The sequence below is a fragment of the Bathycoccus prasinos genome (assembly GCF_002220235.1).
Source record: "Bathycoccus prasinos genomic : Chromosome_16".
Classification (NCBI taxonomy): Eukaryota; Viridiplantae; Chlorophyta; class Mamiellophyceae; order Mamiellales; family Bathycoccaceae; genus Bathycoccus; species Bathycoccus prasinos.
The window spans coordinates 27,092-48,117 of record NC_023993.1 but is presented as its reverse complement, the minus strand read 5'-3'; the positions used below and the strand labels follow the sequence as shown (position 1 = coordinate 48,117).

Here is a 21,026-nt window from a genome sequence, read left to right as displayed (position 1 = left end):
GTTAGAAAAATACCTTTTACGAATGCCGCTTCCGTCTCGCCTCCAAGTCCGCCACGAGGGCTTATCCATCGTCATCTTAGGCGCGACTGGAGATTTAGCCTCGAAGAAACTCTTCCCGTCTTTGTTCAACCTCCACTCCGCGGGTTTTTTACCAACCAGGACTAAAATATTCGCCTCTTTGCGAAGGAAAAGCAAAACTGAAATCGAGTTCAAAACGGAATTGACGGAACACATCAACCGGGTTTGGAAACCGCCGGATGGGTCGAACGCGACGAAACCGACCAAAGGTTTGATGGAGGAGTTCTTAGAGGACGTGGAGGTGTGTTATTTGGACGAGGAGTTTCTTTCAGAGGAAGAAGAAAAGAATAAAAAGAAGACGACCGTAGTAAATGGTCGAGGCGATGGAGGAGGAGAAGAAGAAGACGAAGAAGAAGAGGACGAGGAATCGGATTCGGAATCCGGTCTTCATGGTAGTAAAGAAGGGAGCGAAGAAACGATGAGACAAAATTATCGATCCATTCATTCGATAACGAAGCACATTGAATCGTGGGAGAAAGAAAACGAAGACGCGCCGGCATCGAATCGAATGTGGTATTGCTGTTTACATTCGGATTTTATCGTCGACTGCGCGAACCAAATCCACTACTTCACGAGGACGAGGAAGGTGCATTTCACGGACCACACGCAAGCGGAGATGAAGATGAAGAAGAAAGGATGGACGAGGTTAGTTCTGGAAAAGCCGTTCGGTAGAGATCGAAAGACGTGCGAAAAGCTGAACGTGAAGTTGAGCAAACGATGGCCCGAGAGCGATTTGTTCCGCATGGATAGGTATTTAGGTAAAGAAGTGATTGAGAACTTGTTGGTGATGAGGTTTGCGAATCGATTGTTATCGCCGATTTGGAATCGAGATAACGTGGCGAACGTACAGATTATATTCAAAGAACCGTACGGCGCGGAAGATCAACAAAGAGGGGATTATTTCGATAAGAATGGGATCGTTAGAGATGTCATGCAAAACCATTTGTTGCAAATTTTAGCCGTGCTGGCGATGGACGCGCCGGTATCGTTAGATCCGGAAGATATAAGAGACGCGAAGTTGAAAGTTTTGAGACAAGTGGCGATGAGTAATGATAAATTTGACGTGTTGAAAAACACCGTCGTCGCGCAATACTCGAAGTCGAAAAACGGGAAGCATTTGGGCTACATGGAGGAACGCCCGGAAAATTCGAAAACCACGCCGACGTTTATCATGGCGGTGTTGAAATTAGCCAACGATCGATGGGATGGGGTGCCATTTATTTTTAAAGCCGGGAAAGGGATGAACGAAAAGAGGTCGGAAATTAGAGTGCAGTTGAAGGAATCCCCCGGGGATGTTTTCGGGAGAGACGACGACGAATCTCGATTACACGCGGCCGGGCCGAACGAGTTTGTTTTGCGCATGCAACCGAAAGAGGAGATGTACATGAAAGTGACGATTAAAGAACCCGGGTTAGGAGTCAAACCTACGGCTTCGGAAATGGAATTGAGTTCGAGATGGAAAATGGAACAGGCGAGGAAAGATGCGTGCGGGGAAGCTCCTCGACGCGCCTACGATCGATTGATATTGGACGTCATCAACGGGAACCAATCGCATTTCGTGAGGAACGATGAACTCGAAGCCGCGTGGGCGGTGTGCGATCCGTTGGTTTCCGCGATTGAGAGCGGGTATTTGCCGATGACTACGTATTCATACGGTAGTCGAGGACCGAAAGAGGCAGACGAATTGAGAACGAGGGCTGGGCATTTACCGTCGCATTTGGTCGAGAAGGATTCGGTGCCGCTGTTGAACGCGGAATACGATACGTTGCCGGGCGAGGAGGACGGCATGACGGAATCTTTAGCGAGTAAATTATCGAACGCGGTGTACGTTTCTGAACCCGTCGTGAAAAAGAATAAGCCAGTGAATGAAGGCTACGCGTTGAGTCCGAGAGGATACCGATCCGGCGACGTGAGTCCTCAACAACAAAGGTCGCCGAGACATAGTCAAATGAATGCGCGTCCCTCGACGCAATGGATTTAAGTATAGAAGTAGAGTATCGTCGATAGATGATACGCATTAGTTGCATGAATAATTTGTTTTGTGTTTATTTAGTACGTATTAATATTAGTCTAAGTCTTCCGCACTACCCGCCGCCGGTTTCGCATCTTCTTCCATCGGCGCATCCTCGCCCTCGGCCGCCGCCGCACCAGCATCGCCATCCTCCATCTCCGCGTCGCCATTGAGTTTCTCTTCCTCTTCACCCTCTTTCTTTTCTTTCTTCTCTTCCTTCTTCGGTTTCGGTTTTGGTTTTGGTCTCGATAAAATCGGCGTCGCGAAGCGCTCCAACACAGATCGTTTCTTCTCGATGTCCTCTGATTTCAACACACAATCGTCGGTTTTCTGTAAAGCGGATTGTAATTCGACTTTTTCAGCCAACCATTTTGCGGCATCGTCGCACTCTTTTTGCACTTTCTTTAAGTCTTCGGCGTCGATGTGCGCGTGCGCTTCATCTTGAGACGTTTGTTTGATCATTTGACACGAAGATTCTAAGGCGGCAATCGCGCCCGGTCGTTTGTGTTCTTCGTTGTATCTCTCTTCGATCGGGTTACCAATAGTGGATAACTCTTCGAGTTTTTTTACGTAAACACCTTTGGTCTCGTCTTCGCCGTCTTCGTACAACCAGTCTTCGGTGTTGTTCAACAACTCTTTGAACGAGGTTCTCACGTCTTCCTTGACGTAATCGAACAACTGTCCGCCTTCTTCCAACTTTGAGCGCATGGAGTACACGTACGCCTCGACCGCGTTCTTTCTCTCTTTCGTCTCTTCCATGACCTTGTCTTGCAACGCCATGTCAAATTCTTCTTGCTTGCACTTTTCGAGCACTTTGTCCGGTAAACCGCCCGTGTACGTCGATTTGATCGGCACGTCCGTTTTCTTCGTTTTCTTTTTGATCTCAATCTTAAATTTCGGTTTCGTTTCTTCTGGTTCCTCCTCCTTGGCAGCTTCCTCTTTTCCTTCCTCTTTCTGTTCTCCGTCCTCCCCACCTTCTTCGCCGCCTTCGGTTTCCATCTTTTCGCTCGCATCCCCCTCTGTCTTCTTCGGTTCTTCTTTTTTCTTCGGTTCTTCGACAATCGGCACTTGCACCTCTTCCTCGTACTCCTCCCACACTTGCGCTTCCGTGCACTCGACTAAGCCGTTCAAGTTCAATTTCACCTTCAATTTGACGTTGTGCTTGTCTTTGCCTTTCGGGACGGCCGGTAACGGTCCGATATCGAATGTACCCAACGAAGATTCCTCGGAGGATTCGTCCGTTTTCGTCGTCGCTTGCACCGTGAACTGTTTCGCTTTCAAAAACGTCATTTGTTTCGTGCTCGGAATCGGATTATATTTCTCAAACAATTCCACGTCTTTCACTTCGCCTTTCGCGTCTCCCGGCCAGGACATTTTGACCGGGAACGCGAACGCGTCGATGACGTCGAACTCGCGCACTCTAAACAACGGCGAGAGCATGGCGCCTTGCAACGCGCACCCTCTGGCCACAGATTCCGAGGCGTTCAACGTTCTCGAGATTGGCTTTTGGAAGAAATCCTCCAACGCTTTTTGAATCGATTGAATTCTCGAGGCGTTACCGACCAATTCGACCGAGGCGATGTCGGCAATGTCCAACTTGGCATCGACCACCATTTGTCGCACCGGACCCATCAAACCGTTTAACTCGTTTTGTGCCAACTCTTCCATCTTATCTCTCGTAATCATCGATCGCACATCAACGTCGTTCATGAGACACTCGATGTTAATCGGCGCTTCTGGGTTCGCCGACAATACTTTCTTAGTCTTTTCGATGGCTGATTTCAAACGAAAGCTCGCGCGGGGATTCGATTTGACGTCAATTTTGAACTTCTCCTTGAACTCCTCGCAAAAGTGGTGGAACATCGCGTTATCAAACGCGCCGCCACCTAAGTTTGTATCGTATCCAGTCGAGAGCACTTTCAAACCTTTCGAAGTGAATTCAACCACCGAACATTGCATGGCAGAGTGCCCGATATCCACAAACGCCACTCGTACCGGTTTCTCCGTGAACTCTTGCGTCTTGAAAATGCCGTACGCCAACGCCGTGGCGGTCGTTTCATGCATCAATCGCATGACGTTCAACCCACAAATGCTCGCCGCATCAATCATCGCGCGTCTTTGCACGTCGTCAAAGAAAATCGGCACGGACAAAACGCAGTCGGTAATTTTAATCCCCTCGTTATCCAACTCGGCGATTCTCTTCAGATCGCTCAAAATCATCCCCAACAACTGCTCCGGCGAAAATTCTCTTTGTTTCCCCATATACTCCACGGTAACGATGATATTATCCGTCTTCTTGTCTCCCTTCACTGGATACAAGAATTCCTTGATGTCTTCTTGGACAGTTGGGTCGGAAAATTTCTTCCCGATTAAGCGTTTCAAGCACGCGACCGTATTCGTCGGTTGCATGTTGATCTTATCGCCAGCCGCGCATCCAACGAATCGTTGCCTATTTTATTATTATTATTAAGAAAAGAGAATTAATGTGGTGAGTGCGTGTTGTGATTCACGAGCGCGACGAGAGAGAAAAAGAGAAAGAGAAAGAGAGAGAAACTTTGCGAAAGAAAAACTCCTCCTCTTTTCCTCTGAACTCTGTGTCTGTCTGTTGATGATCAAACAAACGAAACGTCGTTTCCAAAAAAGATGGAAAAAGAAGGAAAAAAGAAGGAAGTTTCTTTTTCTTCTTTCGCCGGCTGCCTCTTGCACCTCTCTGCTTCGGTCGATTCACTCCGATCATTTTCATCATCATCAATATCATCATCAGATTCTTACTGAAACCAATGAATAATGAATACACAAACACTTTATTTCAAGTGGCTCTGATGCGCGCGCGCTGCTCGTAGAAGAAGAAAACGGCAACGAAAGTTTCGAAATTTGATCGTCTCTCTCTCGCCTCCACACTTCGACGAAACGACAAGACGATGAGAGAAAAAAAATCATCATCATCTAATATAAAAACGAGGAATACTGAACGCACTTGTCCCCAAAATTGATCAATGAAGGCGTCTCCCGTTTAGACTCTTCGTTCATGACGACATCGATGCCTTTCCGTCGCGCGAGCGCGACCACGTTCGATTTCGATCCGAAATCAATCCCAGCCACAGACATTATTTATATATGTGAGATTTGATGATGATTTGTTCTTGTTTTGTGTGGTGTTTCTGTGACGCCGACTGCAGTTGACTCTCTTCTCTGCTTCTTTAAAAAATGGAGAAAAACGCTTTCACATCAAAAATCACACGAGTTCTCTCCTTTTTTTTCTTTTTGGTTTGTTGTTTTTTTTGCTGCTTTTTGCTTTTGCGCTTTTCTCTCTCTCTCTCACTCTCTCTCTTCACTTTTCTTCTTACACACAAAAACAACAATATGCCTATTATAATGTCTTCTAAAAGGGTGGTGCGTCGTTTACGTCGTCGTTTACGTCTTTGTCGTCCGTAAAAGTCCGTCGTCCAAAGTTTCCTTTTTCCTCTCTTTCTTCTTATATATATATAACACACGTACACATCCAGTGAGGAACGCTAAAATTCTGTACTGAAAGCCATTGAAAGAGCATCGCTCTTCGTGAAACTTGAAATCATATAGTTTGTGCTATCTGAGGATATATTATGTGTGTGTGTGTGTGTGTGTGTGTGTATATGTATACCGCATCGTCGCGTTTTTTCTGCTCTCACTCTGTGTGTGTTCAACAAAGTCGTCCGTAACGGAACGGTGTGTGTGTGTGTGTGTTCTAATAACTGTCAAACACCACAAAACTAACTGTCTCTCTTCCTCTTTTCCTCTTTCATCAACTCAAGCAGAATAAAAACAAAAGAGTATTCTGAAGATGGTATTCTTCGCGGCAGGTACTTCGGTTTTAGGAGTCGGGTATTTCTGGGTCGCGTTCATCGTAGCGTCTGTTTTGGGACAAGTGAACGTCCCGTTCCTTTCAAAGTTTGTGCGCGATACGGCGAAGCGAGGCAAGACGAGAGGCGTCAACTTTGAAGAAGACGACGATACATCGAAAACGAAACGAATCTTATTAAACGTTCCGCACGCGTGGTTCACGCACTTCTACGTCGTCGGTACCACTTGGAACGCGTATACTTTGTTGCGATGTATTCAATCAAAGAGAAATAGTATTGGTGTGTTTTCATTCGCGAAGGCGGTCTTAGGAGACTCGAGCGGCGAGCTTCTCGCGAGCGTCTTGTTTCAGTTTCACGTCACGCGACGGTTGATGGAATCTTTGTTCGTCAAAGTGAACAAGAAGAAGGCGCAAATGCACGCGATTGGATACGTTCTAGGTTTACTCTATTACGTGTGCGCGACTTTGAGCTTAAAAAGTAGCAACGAAGAAAAGGGAGAAAGAAAAGCCGACTTTTTTTTCGCCTCTCTTCTCTTCTTCTACGCCAATTGGAAGCAATACGAGTGCCACGTGTTACTCCGGAACGCTCGCTTACAAACCGACCGAAGAGATCAATACGCGCAAATAGATTCCGGTTTGTTCTCCTTAGTCGCCTGTCCGCACTACTTTTTCGAGTGCGTTTTGTATTTCAGCCTTTGCGTTATACTCCGGTTTTCAAAGTCGAGCGCTTTGATGTTCCTCGCGGTTTGCGGAAACTTGAGCGTAGAGGCTAAGAACCACTTGATTTGGTATCGTCGCCGAATTAAAGGCTTTCCCAGACACAGGAAAGCTATGGTGCCGTATTTGTATTAATTCTTCTTAATAAGTTTCTTCTTATATACCAGTAGTTTGTTGTTGTTGTTGTTAAATAGTGTGTTGTTAGTGATAGAGAGAGAGAGATATTTTCGTTTTCGGAGATAAAAAGAAAGAAAGAAAGAAAGAAAGAGACGCTTTTTCGTCCGTCGATCGACGAGATCCCCCTTTATCGTTTATCTTTTTCCTCTGTCTGCGTTATTAGACAATCAAAACAATCAACTCCATTATAATAAAACTCTATATTATACTATGTTAGCTTCAACCAGTGGCGGTGCGTTGTTCTCTCGTAGCACGCGTTCTCTTTCCTTTTGATGACGTTTATCTCGTCGATGATCTGTTTTCTGTCTTCTTAAAAACGAAAAGAAGAAGACAACGGTGTCATCGTCATCATCACGCCGCACTCGTCTCCAATCCAATCCCTAGAAGAAGTCCACTAGGGCGGCGTCCAAAATTTTACAACTCTTGACGACACGCGTTACAGAAAAGAGTACAGTATCATCCAGTCGTCGTCGTCCTGCACTCGTTCTCTCTCTCTCTCTCTCTCTCTCTCTCTCTTTGTGGCGCGTTCGTCCTAGAAATGTGTGCGTGCACAAACGCTGACTGACTCTTCTTTCGTTCTCTCTTCAATCAATACAGCGACGACGGCAACGTCATCAACGACCAACAACACCGGCGTTGCTGCTGCTTCCTGGGGGAAGTTGTCCTTCAGACGAAGTCATCAAAATGCAACGACGACGAATAACAAAAACGTTAAAGTCCGAGGACAACAAACTTTAAAACAACTGAGAAGAAGATCAAACTTAACCATCGTCAACGTGGCCACGCCGTCGAAGAAATCGTCTGCGGAACCACCGAAAGAACCGAAAAGGTCCGCGGTGGAAATCATCAAAGAAAACTCGGATTTTTTACGCCACCCTCTGATTGAGCAGTTGGCGACGCCGGAGACGTTCATTTCCGAAGACGCCGCGCAATTGTATAAGTTCCACGGTGGATACCAACAAGACGATCGCGAGAAGAGATCGTTCGGGGAAGGAAAATTTTACCAATTCATGATGCGAACGAAACAACCGGCTGGTTTAGTCTCGAATAAGTTGTATTTAACCATGGACGACTTGGCGAATACGCACGGGAACGGGACGTTACGTTTGACGACGAGACAGACCTACCAGTTGCACGGTATTTTGAAACAAGATTTGAAGCAAACGTTTAGAACGGTCATTCAAAACATGGGGTCCACGTTAGGCGCGTGCGGGGATATTAACCGGAACGTGACCGCGGCGCCGTGTCCGGACAAGAAGAACCCGAGTTACGAAATCGCGCAAACGCTTGCGCTCGACATCGCGGAACTGTTAGCACCGCAATCGGGGGCGTATTACGACGTCTGGCTCGATGGAGAACAAGTCATGACGGTGGAAAAGCCTGAAATTACGAAAGCGAGAATGGATAACTCCAACGGGACGAACTTTGAAGGAAGCCAAGAACCGATTTACGGGAGTCTCTTTTTGCCGAGAAAGTTCAAGATTGGCGTCACGGTCCCCGGGGATAATCACATCGATTTCTTGAGTAACGATATCGGTATTTGCGTCGTGAACGATGCCGGCGGCAAACACGTCGGGTATAACGTCTACGCCGGCGGCGGTATGGGACGCTCGCACAGAAACAACGAAACTTTCCCGAGAATCGCATCGCCGATTGGCTACGTCGATAAAGATGATATTTTTTACGCCGTCAAAGCTATCGTTTGCACACAAAGAGATTACGGCAGACGGGACGACAGAAAACAGTCCAGATTAAAATATCTCGTCCACAGCTGGGGCGTCGAGAAGTTCACCTCGGTCACGGAACAATATTTCGGCAAGAAGTTTCAACCGATTGCGCCGTTGCCGGAGTTCGAATTTAAATCGTACCTCGGGTGGAACGACCAAGGCGATGGGAAGTTATGGTACGGTGTCCACGTCCAAAACGGTCGCTTAAGAGGTGAATTGAAAAAAGCCTTGAGATTGGTCATCGAAAGATACGAGTTACCGGTGCGTTTGACCGCGCAACAAGATTTACTCTTGTGCGACGTCGACCCGAAGTGGAAGGATGACATTCACCAAACTTTGAAAAACGCCGGTTTGAAAGATTTGGACGACATCGAGCCGAACGACCAGTTATCCATGGCGTGTCCGGCGTTGCCTTTGTGTGGCTTAGCAATTACCGAAGCCGAGAGAGGTTTACCGGACATCAACAAGAGACTTCGCGAGGTCATGGAAACCGTCGGCTTGACGAAATCCGACGACATTATGATTCGCATGACTGGTTGCCCGAACGGGTGCGCGAGACCATACATGGCCGAACTCGGTTTCGTCGGCGATGGCCCGAACTCATACCAAATCTGGTTGGGCGGTACCAGAAACTTAACCGGAATTGCCCGAGCGTACGAAGACAAGGTGAAGGTGGACGATTTGGAGACGTTTTTCGAACCGATTTTCGCGTATTGGAAACAAAATCGTAACAGCGGCGAAGAGTTTGGTCAGTTCGTCAACCGCGTTTCGTTTGAAGAAATGAAAGCGTTCTCGGGATCATACGTCCCGGGACAACTCGTTTCCGCGGAACGATTGCCGAGAGTCATGGTCGAAAGAGCGGCGCTGGATAAATTGATCAAATACGCGGAAGAGAACAACACGACGCTGACTGCGGCGGCAACGAAAGCCATCATGGACTTGTAAATTCAATTATAAATTAAAATCAACATCTATCTATCTACTATATCAATACTAACTGCATCATTTTTATGTTACAACAAAATCGCGCGTATATAATACTCATCCCCTCATTCTTCCAACTCCGGTCGAGTTAACAAATACAACGACGGACCTAACACGGGTAATAAATAAAACAATGGGTTCACATCAGATGATGCTGATGATGACAACGACGACGAGCGTCTCTGTAAATCCTCCTGTATAGCCGTTTTCATCACCAACGACAAGACGATTAAATCGCAGGTAGACACGCACGCCAACGTCGATTGTTTCGTCAACAACGTCACAAACTCCGAAACCACCGCGGCGTCGAAAACGTGCGAGAACGCCCAGAAATATAAAAACCCACTAAACGCCGTCAACAACAACGCGTTAATTTTAGATTCGAGAATATTCTTGGTGATAAATCCTAAATTGGATTTCTTTACGCCGTTTATCACCGGCGTCCGGGCGATTAAATACGGTCCCAACGCGAAAAATCCGAGAGCGAACGACGCGCCGACGAAAAACTTCGGTTGCAACTTTGGCTGTTTTTCGCCACCGCCCGGAACGAGTAAACACGCGTACACCATAGGAACGACCCCTAAACTGTTAAACAAAGCCTCAAACAGTGGGTTCACTTGACCTTGAAACGGAGAGGAAACGAGTTGCGCGATTAAATCCGCATCGAACGACCCCACCGTCTTTGGTGCCACGAACGTCGCCACCGCGAGCAACGAAAACCACAAACCAAGAATTGCGAGTCGCTCCGAATCTTCCCAAAACTTGTATAACAACTTTTGTTGCTCTTCTTCTTCTTCTTTGTTGTTGTTATTCGTATTATTATTGTGGGCACGCGTCACAACTACTAATCTTTTATCCATCATCATCGTCATAATCTTTGTCGTCGTCATCGCGAAGACGCCGTTTCTTTTTCCTTCCTCCATCTTCTTCTTCTTTTGAATCGTCATCGCAAAACCACATCTTATCTTTCTGTTAATGTTGTTGTTATCGCAAGAAAGTTTCGAAGTTGTTTTTGTTGTTCCTCTCACCACACGTAATGATAAAAGCGTCGTCATCTTTTTAACATCAACACACTCTTTCAACGTGTTAAAAAATATAAGGAATTTTGAGCAAAAGTGGGGTGAAAGAAAAAAACAGAAGAGAGAACGAACGAAAAAATTCAAAAAATCATCTGAGTGTTTTGAGTGAGAGGTGAAATCCCCTACTTTATATCTGCTCCTTTGAACGCGCTCCTTTGAGCGCGTTTCACGAATATATGTACACATAATAAATAGACACGCGCGTTTTGTATTATACCTTTTTTTAACGGAGAGCTACTTTGAGAGTTTTTTTACACGGTTTACACCATCGTATAACTTTTAATCAAGAGTTACCTACACGATGACGGTGAACGACGAAGTGATTGAGATTTCATCCTCTTCAGAAGAAGAAGAAGAAGAACAACAAGAAGAAGAATTAGTAGGGGAGGAGCGGGAAGAAGACGAAGAAGCAGAAAGCGAAGACGAAGAGGAAGAAGAACCATCATCATCTCCGGTGGTTCGGTGTGCAATTCGAACGACGAGAAGCGAAGAAAGAGAAGAAGAAGACAAAGAAGAAGAAGTGATTTTGATTGACTCCGACGACGATGAAGAAGAAGAAGACAAAGAAGAAGAAGAAGAACAACAACAAGAACAACAAGAACAAAAACAACAACAACAACAACAACAAAAACGCTTCTTTAACATCGGCACGGAAGTTTTAATCCATAACATACTCAGTAAACCAGAATTAAACGGAAGAAAAGGAGAAATTATGGAGTACACGGGCGGGTTTGATCGAAGGTATTCGGTGAAAGTATTCGGTAACGTCTTGGCGTTGAAAGAGGTGAATTTGATTGATTTTAACACAGACGGAGAGAGAGCGATGGAAGTGATGTTACAAATACGCGCCGCGGAGAATCGAGATAGTGACGACGATACTACTAAGAAAAGGAAAGAGATGATGGAAAACGAGGAGGATAACGTGATGTTGCCTACGCACAGAAATGATGACGTCTATGGAGAAGATGACGATGAATCACCCTTGTATAGAAGAATGGCGCCGTCGCCGCCGCCGTCGGAGTCGCCTCCGGCGAGAAGGATGGTACCGCCGCCGTCGCCGTCCACACAATTTACGCCGACGAGAAGTAAATACGCGCGAACGTTACCGTATGCGCACCCCGCGTATCAAAGTGGGAAAAGCAAAATGTTTGGTAAAATCACGTGCGTGTTAGATCACGACTTTGCGATTAAAAATGTCGGTAAAGCAGTCATGCAAGGTTTGGACGCGCCGAATGGGATTTCAGGCGTATCGAAAGACTATAAAAATCGATTGCGATGTACGTCGCGAACTTTATTGCCTATCCCCGCGAGCATCACGTGGATTCGGCATCCGGAGAAGGAACTGAGATCGAACGAAGAGTGCAGATTTATGTTGCAAGATTTGACGCAAATGCAAGTCGAGGAAGATCCGAGATTATACTGGTCGATGCGCACGACGTTGGTTTTAAACGGCGAAGAGTTTGTGAAACTCCTCGAAAAAGAGGAAGAAACGGAACGCTTGCAACACATACAGGACGGTTCTTTATCGGATGTTCTGTTGAAAGCGAAACGACGCTCGGACTCGGTTGGTATTCTCACGTTGTTGGTGTACGGATTAGACGATTACGTCTTGAAACGAACGAGGAAGGAGATGGCCCAGGTCGGCGCCAAAGACGCGTTCAACGATAAGTTTGTTTCCGCGATGAAAACGAAATTAATCGTACGCTCGGGCGGGTTTGGGAATCTAGGAAAGATTCAAGTCAAAGTAGTGGAGTGTTTAAACGAGCAAGCGGTCGTTGATAACATCATCGGCATGCACAGATGGTTAGCAGATCTTCCGTTTAAGAAGAACCACAACGCGATATCGGTAGGCGTCGTCGCCACGGTGGACGAGAAGAAAATTAAAAAATTGGACCATTTGAACGTCTCGTGGGTGAAAGCGCTGGCAGCGATATCGGGATTAGCCGAGGAACACGCGCACGTCGTCGCGAACCGCTTTCCAAGCGCGAAGAAGTTGATTGAACATTTCGAACGGTATAAAGACGATCGATATGGTGGTGAACACGTCATCGCGGATTTGAATAAATTTTCAAACAGACACCGCGACGGAAGGCAAAAGATTGGAATTGGAGTCGCGCAAAGGTTACGCGTCATGTTCAGTCAGAAAGCGAGAGCTGGTGATATATTGTGAAAGGAGGAGTAGATGTAGACGTAGAGTAGTAGTAGTAGTAGTAGTAGTAGTAGTAGTAGAATGCTTTTGTAAAAAAGTTTTATTTTGTAGCTCTCTAATACATTTTCAATGAATCTGCTATATGGGCGGCATCTAGAAATAATCAAACGATTTTATGAACCGGTCCGAAATCGTCGTCTAAATCGTCGTCATCGCTCCAATCCTCAGACCATTCAATCGGAGGACCCTTGTTCGGCGTCGTGGTTTGCGACGAGAAAGCGCTTCTACTTCCACCACCGACACGCGGAGCCGGACCTCGCATCCAGCGTTCGTACTTAAACTTGGCGTACGCGCCGAGAAGTAAAATTGCAAATACTGCCACGAGAAAGGCAAACATTTGAACGTTGTACATCCCACTTTGGACGTTTGACATCATGTTATTGAAGTCTGGTAAGCCAACGGGCTTGCGAGATGACGAATAGGAATCATCGCTGTAATCAGAAGAGGAAGTGTAATCGTTCGTGTCCGATGCTGGTTCTAAATCAGCCTCGACTTCCTCCTCATCCCGGAATCCACTCGCACGTTCTCTTCGAGAAAAAGACGACGACGACGAAGATACCTCTTCCCCTCCTTCTTGTTCTAATTCTTGTTCTAATTCTTGCTCTTCTTCCATCTTTTCCTCTTCTCGTTCTTCCTCTTCTTCTTGAAGCTCTTCACGAATGGCTTCTTCTTCTTTCTTTTCTTCTTTCTCTTCCTCTTTTTCTCCGCTATCGCCGCTTTCGGCAGAGAAGTCCGAGTCAAACGATGAATCGTTGGTGTCGTCGACGGTGCCCTCCTCCTCCTCCACCTTTTTCTCCTTCTCCTCCAACTCTTCTTTCTCTTCCTCGATCATCTCTTCTTCTTTTTTCTCTTCAAGAACTTCCTCCTCGCGAGTAGATTCTTCCTTTTCCTTTTCGTTCTCCTCCTCCTTATTAGGTGTTTCTTCGCTGTTGCCGAGAGCGGCGACTGCGGTCAAATCTTCTTCTTCTTTTTCTTCAACTGGTCGTTCTTGCGTTTTCTCCTCTTCTTTCACGGAGGAATCGTCGTAATCCGAAGCTTCTGTGCTTTTCTTACTGTTTCTGTGACGATGGGTTGTGGAAGACCTTCTCGAATGCGTCGTGTTGCGATGACGATGTCTTCGCTTCTCGGTCCCTGAAGAAGACGCGCCGCTCTCATTATTATCATTATAATCATCCGTAGTCGTTTCCGTTGCGCCTTCAAAAGATACATCTTCATTTTCTCCCTTGCCAGTGTCGCTTTCTTCAGTCTCTTTCGATTTCAACTCGTCTGGTTTCGATTCTACTTTTTCCTCCTTCTTTTCAACCGGCATTTCCAACTCCTTCGTCGCTGCATCTTCTTCGACGATTTCTTCGTCTCTCTTAACTGAATCTTCCTCTTTTTCGACAGATTCTGACGCAGGCTCTTTCATTTCTTCAACAGTTTCTCCACTTTCACCATCATTTGACGACGACGACGTTCTCTTCTCTTCACTTACAGCTTCATACACATCTTTCAGCTCGACGTATTTTTCAGCCTCTTCGAGTGTCTTTTTCGCGCCGTCGGCTTCGTTTGTCGAAGCTGGTTCTGTCATGTCGTCGAAACTTTCCTCTTCTTCTGAAACTTTCTCGTCTTTATCCTCGACGACGGCGACATCGTCCGCCTTTGCGGCTTCTTCGTACAACTCTTTCTCCGTTTCGCCGACTGACGGCGTTGACGAAGTCATCGACTCTTCCGTTTCCTTCTTCGATGCCTCTTCCTCGGAGGAAATTTTTCGAGACGATGACGATGACGACGATTCTTCTTCTTCTTCCTCTTCTTCTTTTATATATGACAGCTTCCCTTCTTCCTTCTCTTCTTTCTCTACGGCGTCTTCGGCGACAACCGACCCCGGAGCGGTCTCTTTTCCTTCATTTTCATCTTTTAAAGAAGAGGTAGAGCTGTCCGGCGGAAGGTCAACTTCTTGAGTTCCCTCGTCCTCTCCTCCCATCATCTTTTCGTATTCATCTCCGATAGTCGATGACGAAGAAGCAGAGGAGTCTTTCGATAACGTTTCTTCTCTTTTTTCCCGAATGCTCTGTTTTTCTTCTCCTTCTTCCACCGATCGAAGATAATCTTCTTCTTCTTCTTCTTTTTTCTGCGTTGTTCTCTTCCTCACCGCACCTTCATCGTCTTCTTTATAGTTCGTCGACGACGAGTCAGCATTACTCCACTCTTCCTCTGGTGATGATGTTGGTGGTGCTTTTAGAGACTTCTCTTCTGAGACCGCCGGTACTTCTTCTTGTTCATCTTCTCCTTTTGCGACTTTTACGACGGCACCACTTTTTTCTTCTTCTTCTTCATCCACCGACGACAAAGACGTAAACGACGACGACAACGAAGAGTCGTCGTCGTCGACATCTCTTCCTCTTCCTTGCGCGGATGTGAATTCGTTAAAAATGGTCGTTAAAATCAGCGCGAAGAAGACGAAGAAAAAAGAACGACGACGCATTTCTTTCTTTCTTTTCTCGTTCTCTGTTGGTGTTTTGTTGGTGTTTTTGTGGTGAATTTGAAAGTGTGAATGAAGGTGTTGTTCTTGGTATTGAACAGCTGCTCCGTGTCTCTCATCATAAAACTTTCAATAATATTGCTAAACTTCTTCGTCGTGTCTCTCGCCTCCTCCTAGCTAGTGCATGCTCCTTAAACTCTTTTCTATTCGTTGCCTCAAACTTCCTCAAACTCGCTTTCTTTTCAACGGCGCTGGATATTTGTTCGTTCCAACGTTGATTTTCTCCATGTCGCGCGAAGCGAACCATTGCGGACCGTAAAACTGAAGCATTTGCGTGCCTTTCGGGATGAATTCCGTCGTTTTATACTCTCTCCCAACGATTCCTTCGTCTCTGGTATCGCCAAACATGCGATCCGTGCACGTCACGTTCGATCGTTCTGCCGGCCCAGGATTAGACATGTATTGAAGTTTCGACGATACGGGGCAGTCTTGCGGGTCTATCACGCCGCCGCCTTGCCAAAACGACAACATGTAATCCTTTCTCAATTTGTTCAACTTTCTGACCGGTTTCCGGGTTCCAAAGTACACCATTTTGTAATTCTTTGGTAAGTCAAAATTGGCGATCAAGATCTTACCAATCCCGAGAGGATGTTCTCTCGTGGAAAACGCGTCGTCTCCAACCCGTAAATGTTTCAAACAATACGGCACGGGACATTTTTTTTGTGCCTTTTTCTCGCACGGCGTACCAGATTTATCTAACGCCCAGCAATACTCCGTGCCGTAATTTTGCAATCCATCCAAACGCATGCGACGATGAGGTTGTTGGTGTTGTTGTTTTTGTTGTTTTTGTTGCTTTCCTTCCTCTTCTTCTTCTTCTTCTTTTTCCGTCGTGTTGTTTATGTTTTTCTTCTTCGTCTTCATCTTTTCCGTCAAATTTTGAACCGTCGTCGGCGTATTGATAGTCTTCGTCGATACATCTTTTAGGGACAAAAATGAAGACAATTTTGAAGACTGGCCGTGAAGCGCAATCTCTCCACCGCCACCCATGTTGTGTTCTTCTTCTTCTCCTTCTTGTTCTTCTTCTTTGTTCAGTAGTTTTCTTTCTTTCTTTCTTTGAAAAGACTGATGAAGTGAGGAATCTGGTTTGAAAATAATGACTCGCAATTCGAGTAGTTTTCTCGATTTCTCGAAACGGTTGATGCGACGAAACGCTTTCTGCTGCTTTTAACAAACAAGACGTGATGAAGTTTTGATTTAGTTTATACTATGCTACCATTTTGGTACAGGTGTCTATATTTGTTAAATGGATTATTAAATGAATACTACTATAAAACTAAGAAGAAGACGGTGGCAGCGGCGGTGGAGGGGGCAAGTCATCTACGACGACGCTTTGGTCGGGCGGAGGAGGTACGGGAATTTCTGGCGGAGGAGGTACGGGAATTTCTGGCGGAGGAGGAGGCGCCGGTGCAGAATTCATATCCCCCACTTGAATGCCCTCAGGAACGACGTATTGCTGTTCGTACTGTTGATAGCCGTACATTGCCATTTGCTGTTGTTGATAATAATACGCAGCAGTGGCGGCATCCATCATCGGCATCATCGGCGCGCCGTAACCATTGCCAAGGACTCCTCGTTTTTTATCGTTGGCAATGTTTACAACCAGAGGTTTCGTGCACCCTTCGACCATGTTACCGTGGACAGCTACAACCGCAGACATCGCTTGCTCTTGATCCATCATTTGCACAAAGCCGTACCCTTTGGAGAGACCTGTCGTGTGGTCCAAGACTAATTTCACACTTTGCACTAAACCGTATGGGCTAAACAGCGTTTTCAAATCCTCCTCTTCGTAATGCGATGGTAAGTTTGCCACGTAGAGTTTTGCCTCTTCGTTTACGTCTTCCTGCGCGGTATCACCTCCAGACGCGTTGTGAATCGGGACTTTCGGCTCGTTTTTAATGCGCGTTTCTACCACTCGTCCTTCGATAGTCATGCCGTTCGTATGCGGAATTGCCGATCGAGCCTCCACCTCGGTAGCGAATGTTACGAACGCAAATCCTTTGCACGATAATTGTTTATCGCGGTCTGGAACAACGTCACACGCCGTAACGCGGCCGAATTTTTCAAAAATCGGACGCAATTGTTCATTCGTCACGTGCGGCGGTAAATTCGCCACGTATAGCTTGTTTTTATCGTCCGGATTGTTGCCGCCACCACTGAACGGCGCCGCGCCAGCTTGTGGTGCACCTGCGCCCACTCCAACGGATGATGCCGGTGCAGCTCTTGCGCCGGCACCTAAACCAGAAATTTTAGCATTCAAGGGGTTGTATTGATCTACTCCTCCAACCGCGTAACTCACGCCAGCTTTTCCTCCGAGAGAGCTCGGGTCGACGCCGATTTCGGACAAGAAATCTGAGTATTTGTCTTCTAAACCGTTTCCAGTGCCGTGAACTCTTTCTATATCTTTCCTGTACATCTCGTCCGTTTTGGATTTGATATGATCCGGCAACTGATACAAAAGTGCGTTCTCTTCTTCTTGCTGCAATCTTAACTCCTGTTCGTCGACTTCTCTGAGCGTACCGTTCATAATCGCGAGTTGTCTCAACTGCTCTCGTTTGTGTTCGTTCATGTTTTCATCGACAGGGACGAGTAACTTTTCAATCATCTCGCAGGCTCGATCAATATCAACCATAGTATCGCCTTCGACTAAAACGTGTAAAGGTTCGTCTACGGATACGTCTTGCTTCCCCGAGCCTTCTTTCGCGGCACCTCTTCCGCGGACCACGATTTTCGTATTGGTTTCCATTTGCATTTTTTTCTGAGTGTTCCCGCGTGGACCAATAATCAACCCGAAAAAGTTATATCCGGGGTGTTCTTCAACTGGGATGTAAATCTTTCTTCGTTTTCTGGAGGGAAGATAATCCGCTGGTGGTGTGAACTGAGGGCACCTGCGAGCGATTTCTTCGATTAAGCGTCCACGCTTTTCTTCGTATTTGTCTCGATTCACTTCAGATTTCGAACTCACTCTGTGACCATGCAAGTCATAAACCGGCGGTGCGTCGTCTTTCGGTTTCGTCATGTTCTCTTCCACTTCTTTCGGAAAGTGTTTGCTGTTTTTCGTTTTCAACACGTCCCGTTTATCGAGAAATTCCTTCTCGGAGAACGGTGCGCCAATCAAGCAGTTTCGGTTGCAAGTTTCTAAGTCTTTGAACATGACTTCCAACTCTGGATCTACTCGAGCATTTTTCGGCATGGAACGTACACCCAACAGAGCGGCGGGAATCTGAACGCGTAAGCCTCCGGATATAACGATCGTTCCTGGCAACGGTGCGTTGCGTTTCACTGCGACGTAATTCGTGTCATTAGGTGTTGCTTCGTTTGCAGTCGCTTCTCCTCTCGTCGCCTTCTCTTCCTCCTCGTTTGCGGTTTCCCATCGACTTTTACGCTTTCCCCGCTTCTTCTCCGAACTTGCTGTTGTTGTTGTTTTTGTGTTATTGTTGTTGTCGTTCGCGTCTTCCTCGGTCGTCGTTGTCTTCTTCGCAGGAGTCACATCATCATCATCATTCTTGTTGTTTTCATCACCGTTTTCTTTTTCTTCGATCGGCGGCGAATACGCCGACGACGAATCTTTTTTGTCTACTTCTTCGACGGGTTTTCCCCATCGACTTCCAAGGGCGACGAAAAGTGAGGGTGATGACTTCGCCATGATGATGATATTGACGTATCAATCTCCTCAACTTTTTTGATACTAACACTACAGTCGATGAGACACCGACGCCCAAAATGAGCGATGTTGGAAGAGAGTCAAAAGGAGAAGAAGAAGAAGAAATGTTAAAAAATCTCTCCTCTTTCCAAAAAATCAAATGGTGTGACTTCATTAAAAACTCTCTCTTCTTTCACATCCGTCGTCTTTGTTTGCGCAAAAAGAGATGTTTTGGATGCGACGAAGATGCGCGCGTTTATTCTTCACCACGAGCACCACCAAATCCATCACATCCACCAATTTTGATCATCTTCTTCTCAGAAAAAGAAGGAGTAGTCAAAACGCGACGACGACGAGTAGTCTATTCTGTCACGCGAGTTATTATTATTCGTCCTCGGCATCATCATCATCAACTATATCATCCATACAAGAAGAAATGGAAGAAAAACCACCACCACCACCACCAACGAATAATAATAATAATACAAAAAAGAAGAAAGAGTTCCAACGGAGGAAAACAAAAGCAACGACAAAGACGAAAACAAAGTACGAAATAGAGCAGCAGAAGCGTGCGAGGGTGGTAGATTTGAACTTGGATTGGGGTGATAAAGTGTACAGAGGGAACGCGACGGAATACGCTGGAGTGAAAGTGACGAGTAAATTGGTTTGGCCTATACCGATGCACGCGCTCGCTCAACTCAACCCAGAACTCGGAAGCGTGTTGAACCTATCCCCGCCGACGGAAGAAGAAAAAGCTGAAGCGGATAAATTTTTATCGGTTTTGAAAAAGGTGCCAACCGACGACGAAGATTTCGTGCTCAGAGAGTTTGATCAAGTCGGTGAAGAGGGGGAAGTTGAAGTCACAGGGTCGACAAAGACGAGAGCAAAGAAAACGGAAGCAACAAAGAAGAGCGAAAAGGCGACACGGGAGATGGAAGGAAAAGTTCAGACTGAAAAGAGGAACGCGCTCTTTCCTGCGTCTATGCCGTACGCGCACTTATTTGAGGCGCTTTTACTTGAAGCGAGAGAACACTACCCAGGTGGTTCAAGGTCCGAATCGACCAGGAGGCAACTCACAAAGTCGCTGCTACTTTTGGTCCCTCGAGAGCTTCTCGAAAACGTTGCGGAAGAAATGGAAATCTGGATTCGACCTTCACCAAAACAACCGAAAAGAAGCGTCGATGCTTTTCGAATCGGGCAGAAGCGACTCAACTTTTTGTACTGGTTGACGGAGCATTGGAGGAAACCAGCGGTGAAAGGGAAGGATCTCGCGACTACAAAAGGAGAATTGGCCGCTTTAATTTGGAGCCAATACCTAGCAGCTTTAAAAGTCGTGCGAGGCACGAACGACGCAAAGCTTCTCGCCGATATTTTAAGCGAAGATAATGAAACCGGCGATGTAGAGGTAAATCGTATTCGCACGGGTGGCTGGGCAATTGGATCGCAACACAGAGCGAAGGAGTATGTAGACAGACTGACAGGTAAAGCGTCAACTCCCTCTTCTTCTTCTCCTTCTTCTTCTTCTTCTCCTTCTTCTTCTTCTTCTTCTCAAGAGGCAGATGTCAAACACGTAAGCGATGCGACTGATCGCATGGACTACCCAGATTTGTTCACGCCGGATGAAATAGTTGAAATATTAGTAAAGGCACGCGGGAAAGATGTTATGGCCATTCGGATTCGCGATAAGTGCTCCTGGGCGGATTGGTTGATATTGTGTACAGGGAAATCCCCTAGACACATATCTGATTTATCGCATGCGGTGATGTTTGAATATAAAAAACGCGTCGCAAAAAATCCAACTACGTTTACCAGCAAAGTTAAACCGTACATCGAGGGTGCGAAAGCAGATATGAGTGGTGGTGGCGACGAGGAATGGAACGCCGTCGATTGCGGGAGCTGTGTCGTTCACGTTCTCAGCGATCGAGCGCGCAGATATTATGATATCGAAGATCTGTGGGCGAGTGGAGACGAAGTCCTTCATAACGGAGATGAATTATTGACGATAGATACTATAAAGATAGACTAAATACATGTAATTGTTA

General features: G+C 46.3%; 10 protein-coding genes across 10 annotated transcripts; 5 read left to right on the top strand and 5 right to left on the bottom strand.

Moving 5' to 3' along the window:
- Positions 1-22: 22 nt before the first annotated feature.
- Bathy16g00250 (glucose-6-phosphate dehydrogenase) lies at positions 23-2,059 on the top strand (the record flags this gene model as incomplete). Its single annotated transcript, XM_007508610.1, has 1 exon — positions 23-2,059. The coding sequence occupies one exon, from the start codon at positions 23-25 to the stop codon at positions 2,057-2,059; it is 2,037 nt and encodes a 678-aa protein (XP_007508672.1).
- An 84-nt stretch (positions 2,060-2,143) lies between these two features.
- On the bottom strand, positions 2,144-5,197 carry Bathy16g00240 (predicted protein; the record flags this gene model as incomplete). Its single annotated transcript, XM_007508671.1, has 3 exons — positions 2,144-4,538; positions 4,660-4,860; positions 5,067-5,197. 3 exons carry the CDS (start codon positions 5,195-5,197, stop codon positions 2,144-2,146), a joined length of 2,727 nt encoding a protein of 908 aa, XP_007508733.1.
- A 712-nt stretch (positions 5,198-5,909) lies between these two features.
- On the top strand, positions 5,910-6,779 carry Bathy16g00230 (predicted protein; the record flags this gene model as incomplete). Its single annotated transcript, XM_007508597.1, has 1 exon — positions 5,910-6,779. The coding sequence occupies one exon, from the start codon at positions 5,910-5,912 to the stop codon at positions 6,777-6,779; it is 870 nt and encodes a 289-aa protein (XP_007508659.1).
- A 580-nt stretch (positions 6,780-7,359) lies between these two features.
- Positions 7,360-9,493, top strand: Bathy16g00220 (sulfite reductase subunit beta; the record flags this gene model as incomplete). Its single annotated transcript, XM_007508497.1, has 2 exons — positions 7,360-7,363; positions 7,419-9,493. The coding sequence occupies 2 exons, from the start codon at positions 7,360-7,362 to the stop codon at positions 9,491-9,493; spliced, it is 2,079 nt and encodes a 692-aa protein (XP_007508559.1).
- Positions 9,494-9,597: 104 nt separating this feature from the next.
- Bathy16g00210 (predicted protein) lies at positions 9,598-10,455 on the bottom strand (the record flags this gene model as incomplete). The annotated part of the gene is made up of 1 exon (XM_007508462.1): positions 9,598-10,455. The coding sequence occupies one exon, from the start codon at positions 10,453-10,455 to the stop codon at positions 9,598-9,600; it is 858 nt and encodes a 285-aa protein (XP_007508524.1).
- A 457-nt stretch (positions 10,456-10,912) lies between these two features.
- Positions 10,913-12,781, top strand: Bathy16g00200 (unknown protein; the record flags this gene model as incomplete). The annotated part of the gene is made up of 1 exon (XM_007508480.1): positions 10,913-12,781. The coding sequence occupies one exon, from the start codon at positions 10,913-10,915 to the stop codon at positions 12,779-12,781; it is 1,869 nt and encodes a 622-aa protein (XP_007508542.1).
- A 142-nt stretch (positions 12,782-12,923) lies between these two features.
- Positions 12,924-15,287, bottom strand: Bathy16g00190 (flocculin; the record flags this gene model as incomplete). Its single annotated transcript, XM_007508645.1, has 1 exon — positions 12,924-15,287. One exon carries the CDS (start codon positions 15,285-15,287, stop codon positions 12,924-12,926), a length of 2,364 nt encoding a protein of 787 aa, XP_007508707.1.
- Positions 15,288-15,509: 222 nt separating this feature from the next.
- Positions 15,510-16,331, bottom strand: Bathy16g00180 (predicted protein; the record flags this gene model as incomplete). The annotated part of the gene is made up of 1 exon (XM_007508567.1): positions 15,510-16,331. The coding sequence occupies one exon, from the start codon at positions 16,329-16,331 to the stop codon at positions 15,510-15,512; it is 822 nt and encodes a 273-aa protein (XP_007508629.1).
- Positions 16,332-16,617: 286 nt separating this feature from the next.
- Positions 16,618-18,987, bottom strand: Bathy16g00170 (predicted protein; the record flags this gene model as incomplete). Its single annotated transcript, XM_007508668.1, has 1 exon — positions 16,618-18,987. The coding sequence occupies one exon, from the start codon at positions 18,985-18,987 to the stop codon at positions 16,618-16,620; it is 2,370 nt and encodes a 789-aa protein (XP_007508730.1).
- Positions 18,988-19,210: 223 nt separating this feature from the next.
- On the top strand, positions 19,211-21,010 carry Bathy16g00160 (predicted protein; the record flags this gene model as incomplete). Its single annotated transcript, XM_007508557.1, has 1 exon — positions 19,211-21,010. The coding sequence occupies one exon, from the start codon at positions 19,211-19,213 to the stop codon at positions 21,008-21,010; it is 1,800 nt and encodes a 599-aa protein (XP_007508619.1).
- Positions 21,011-21,026: the final 16 nt, after the last annotated feature.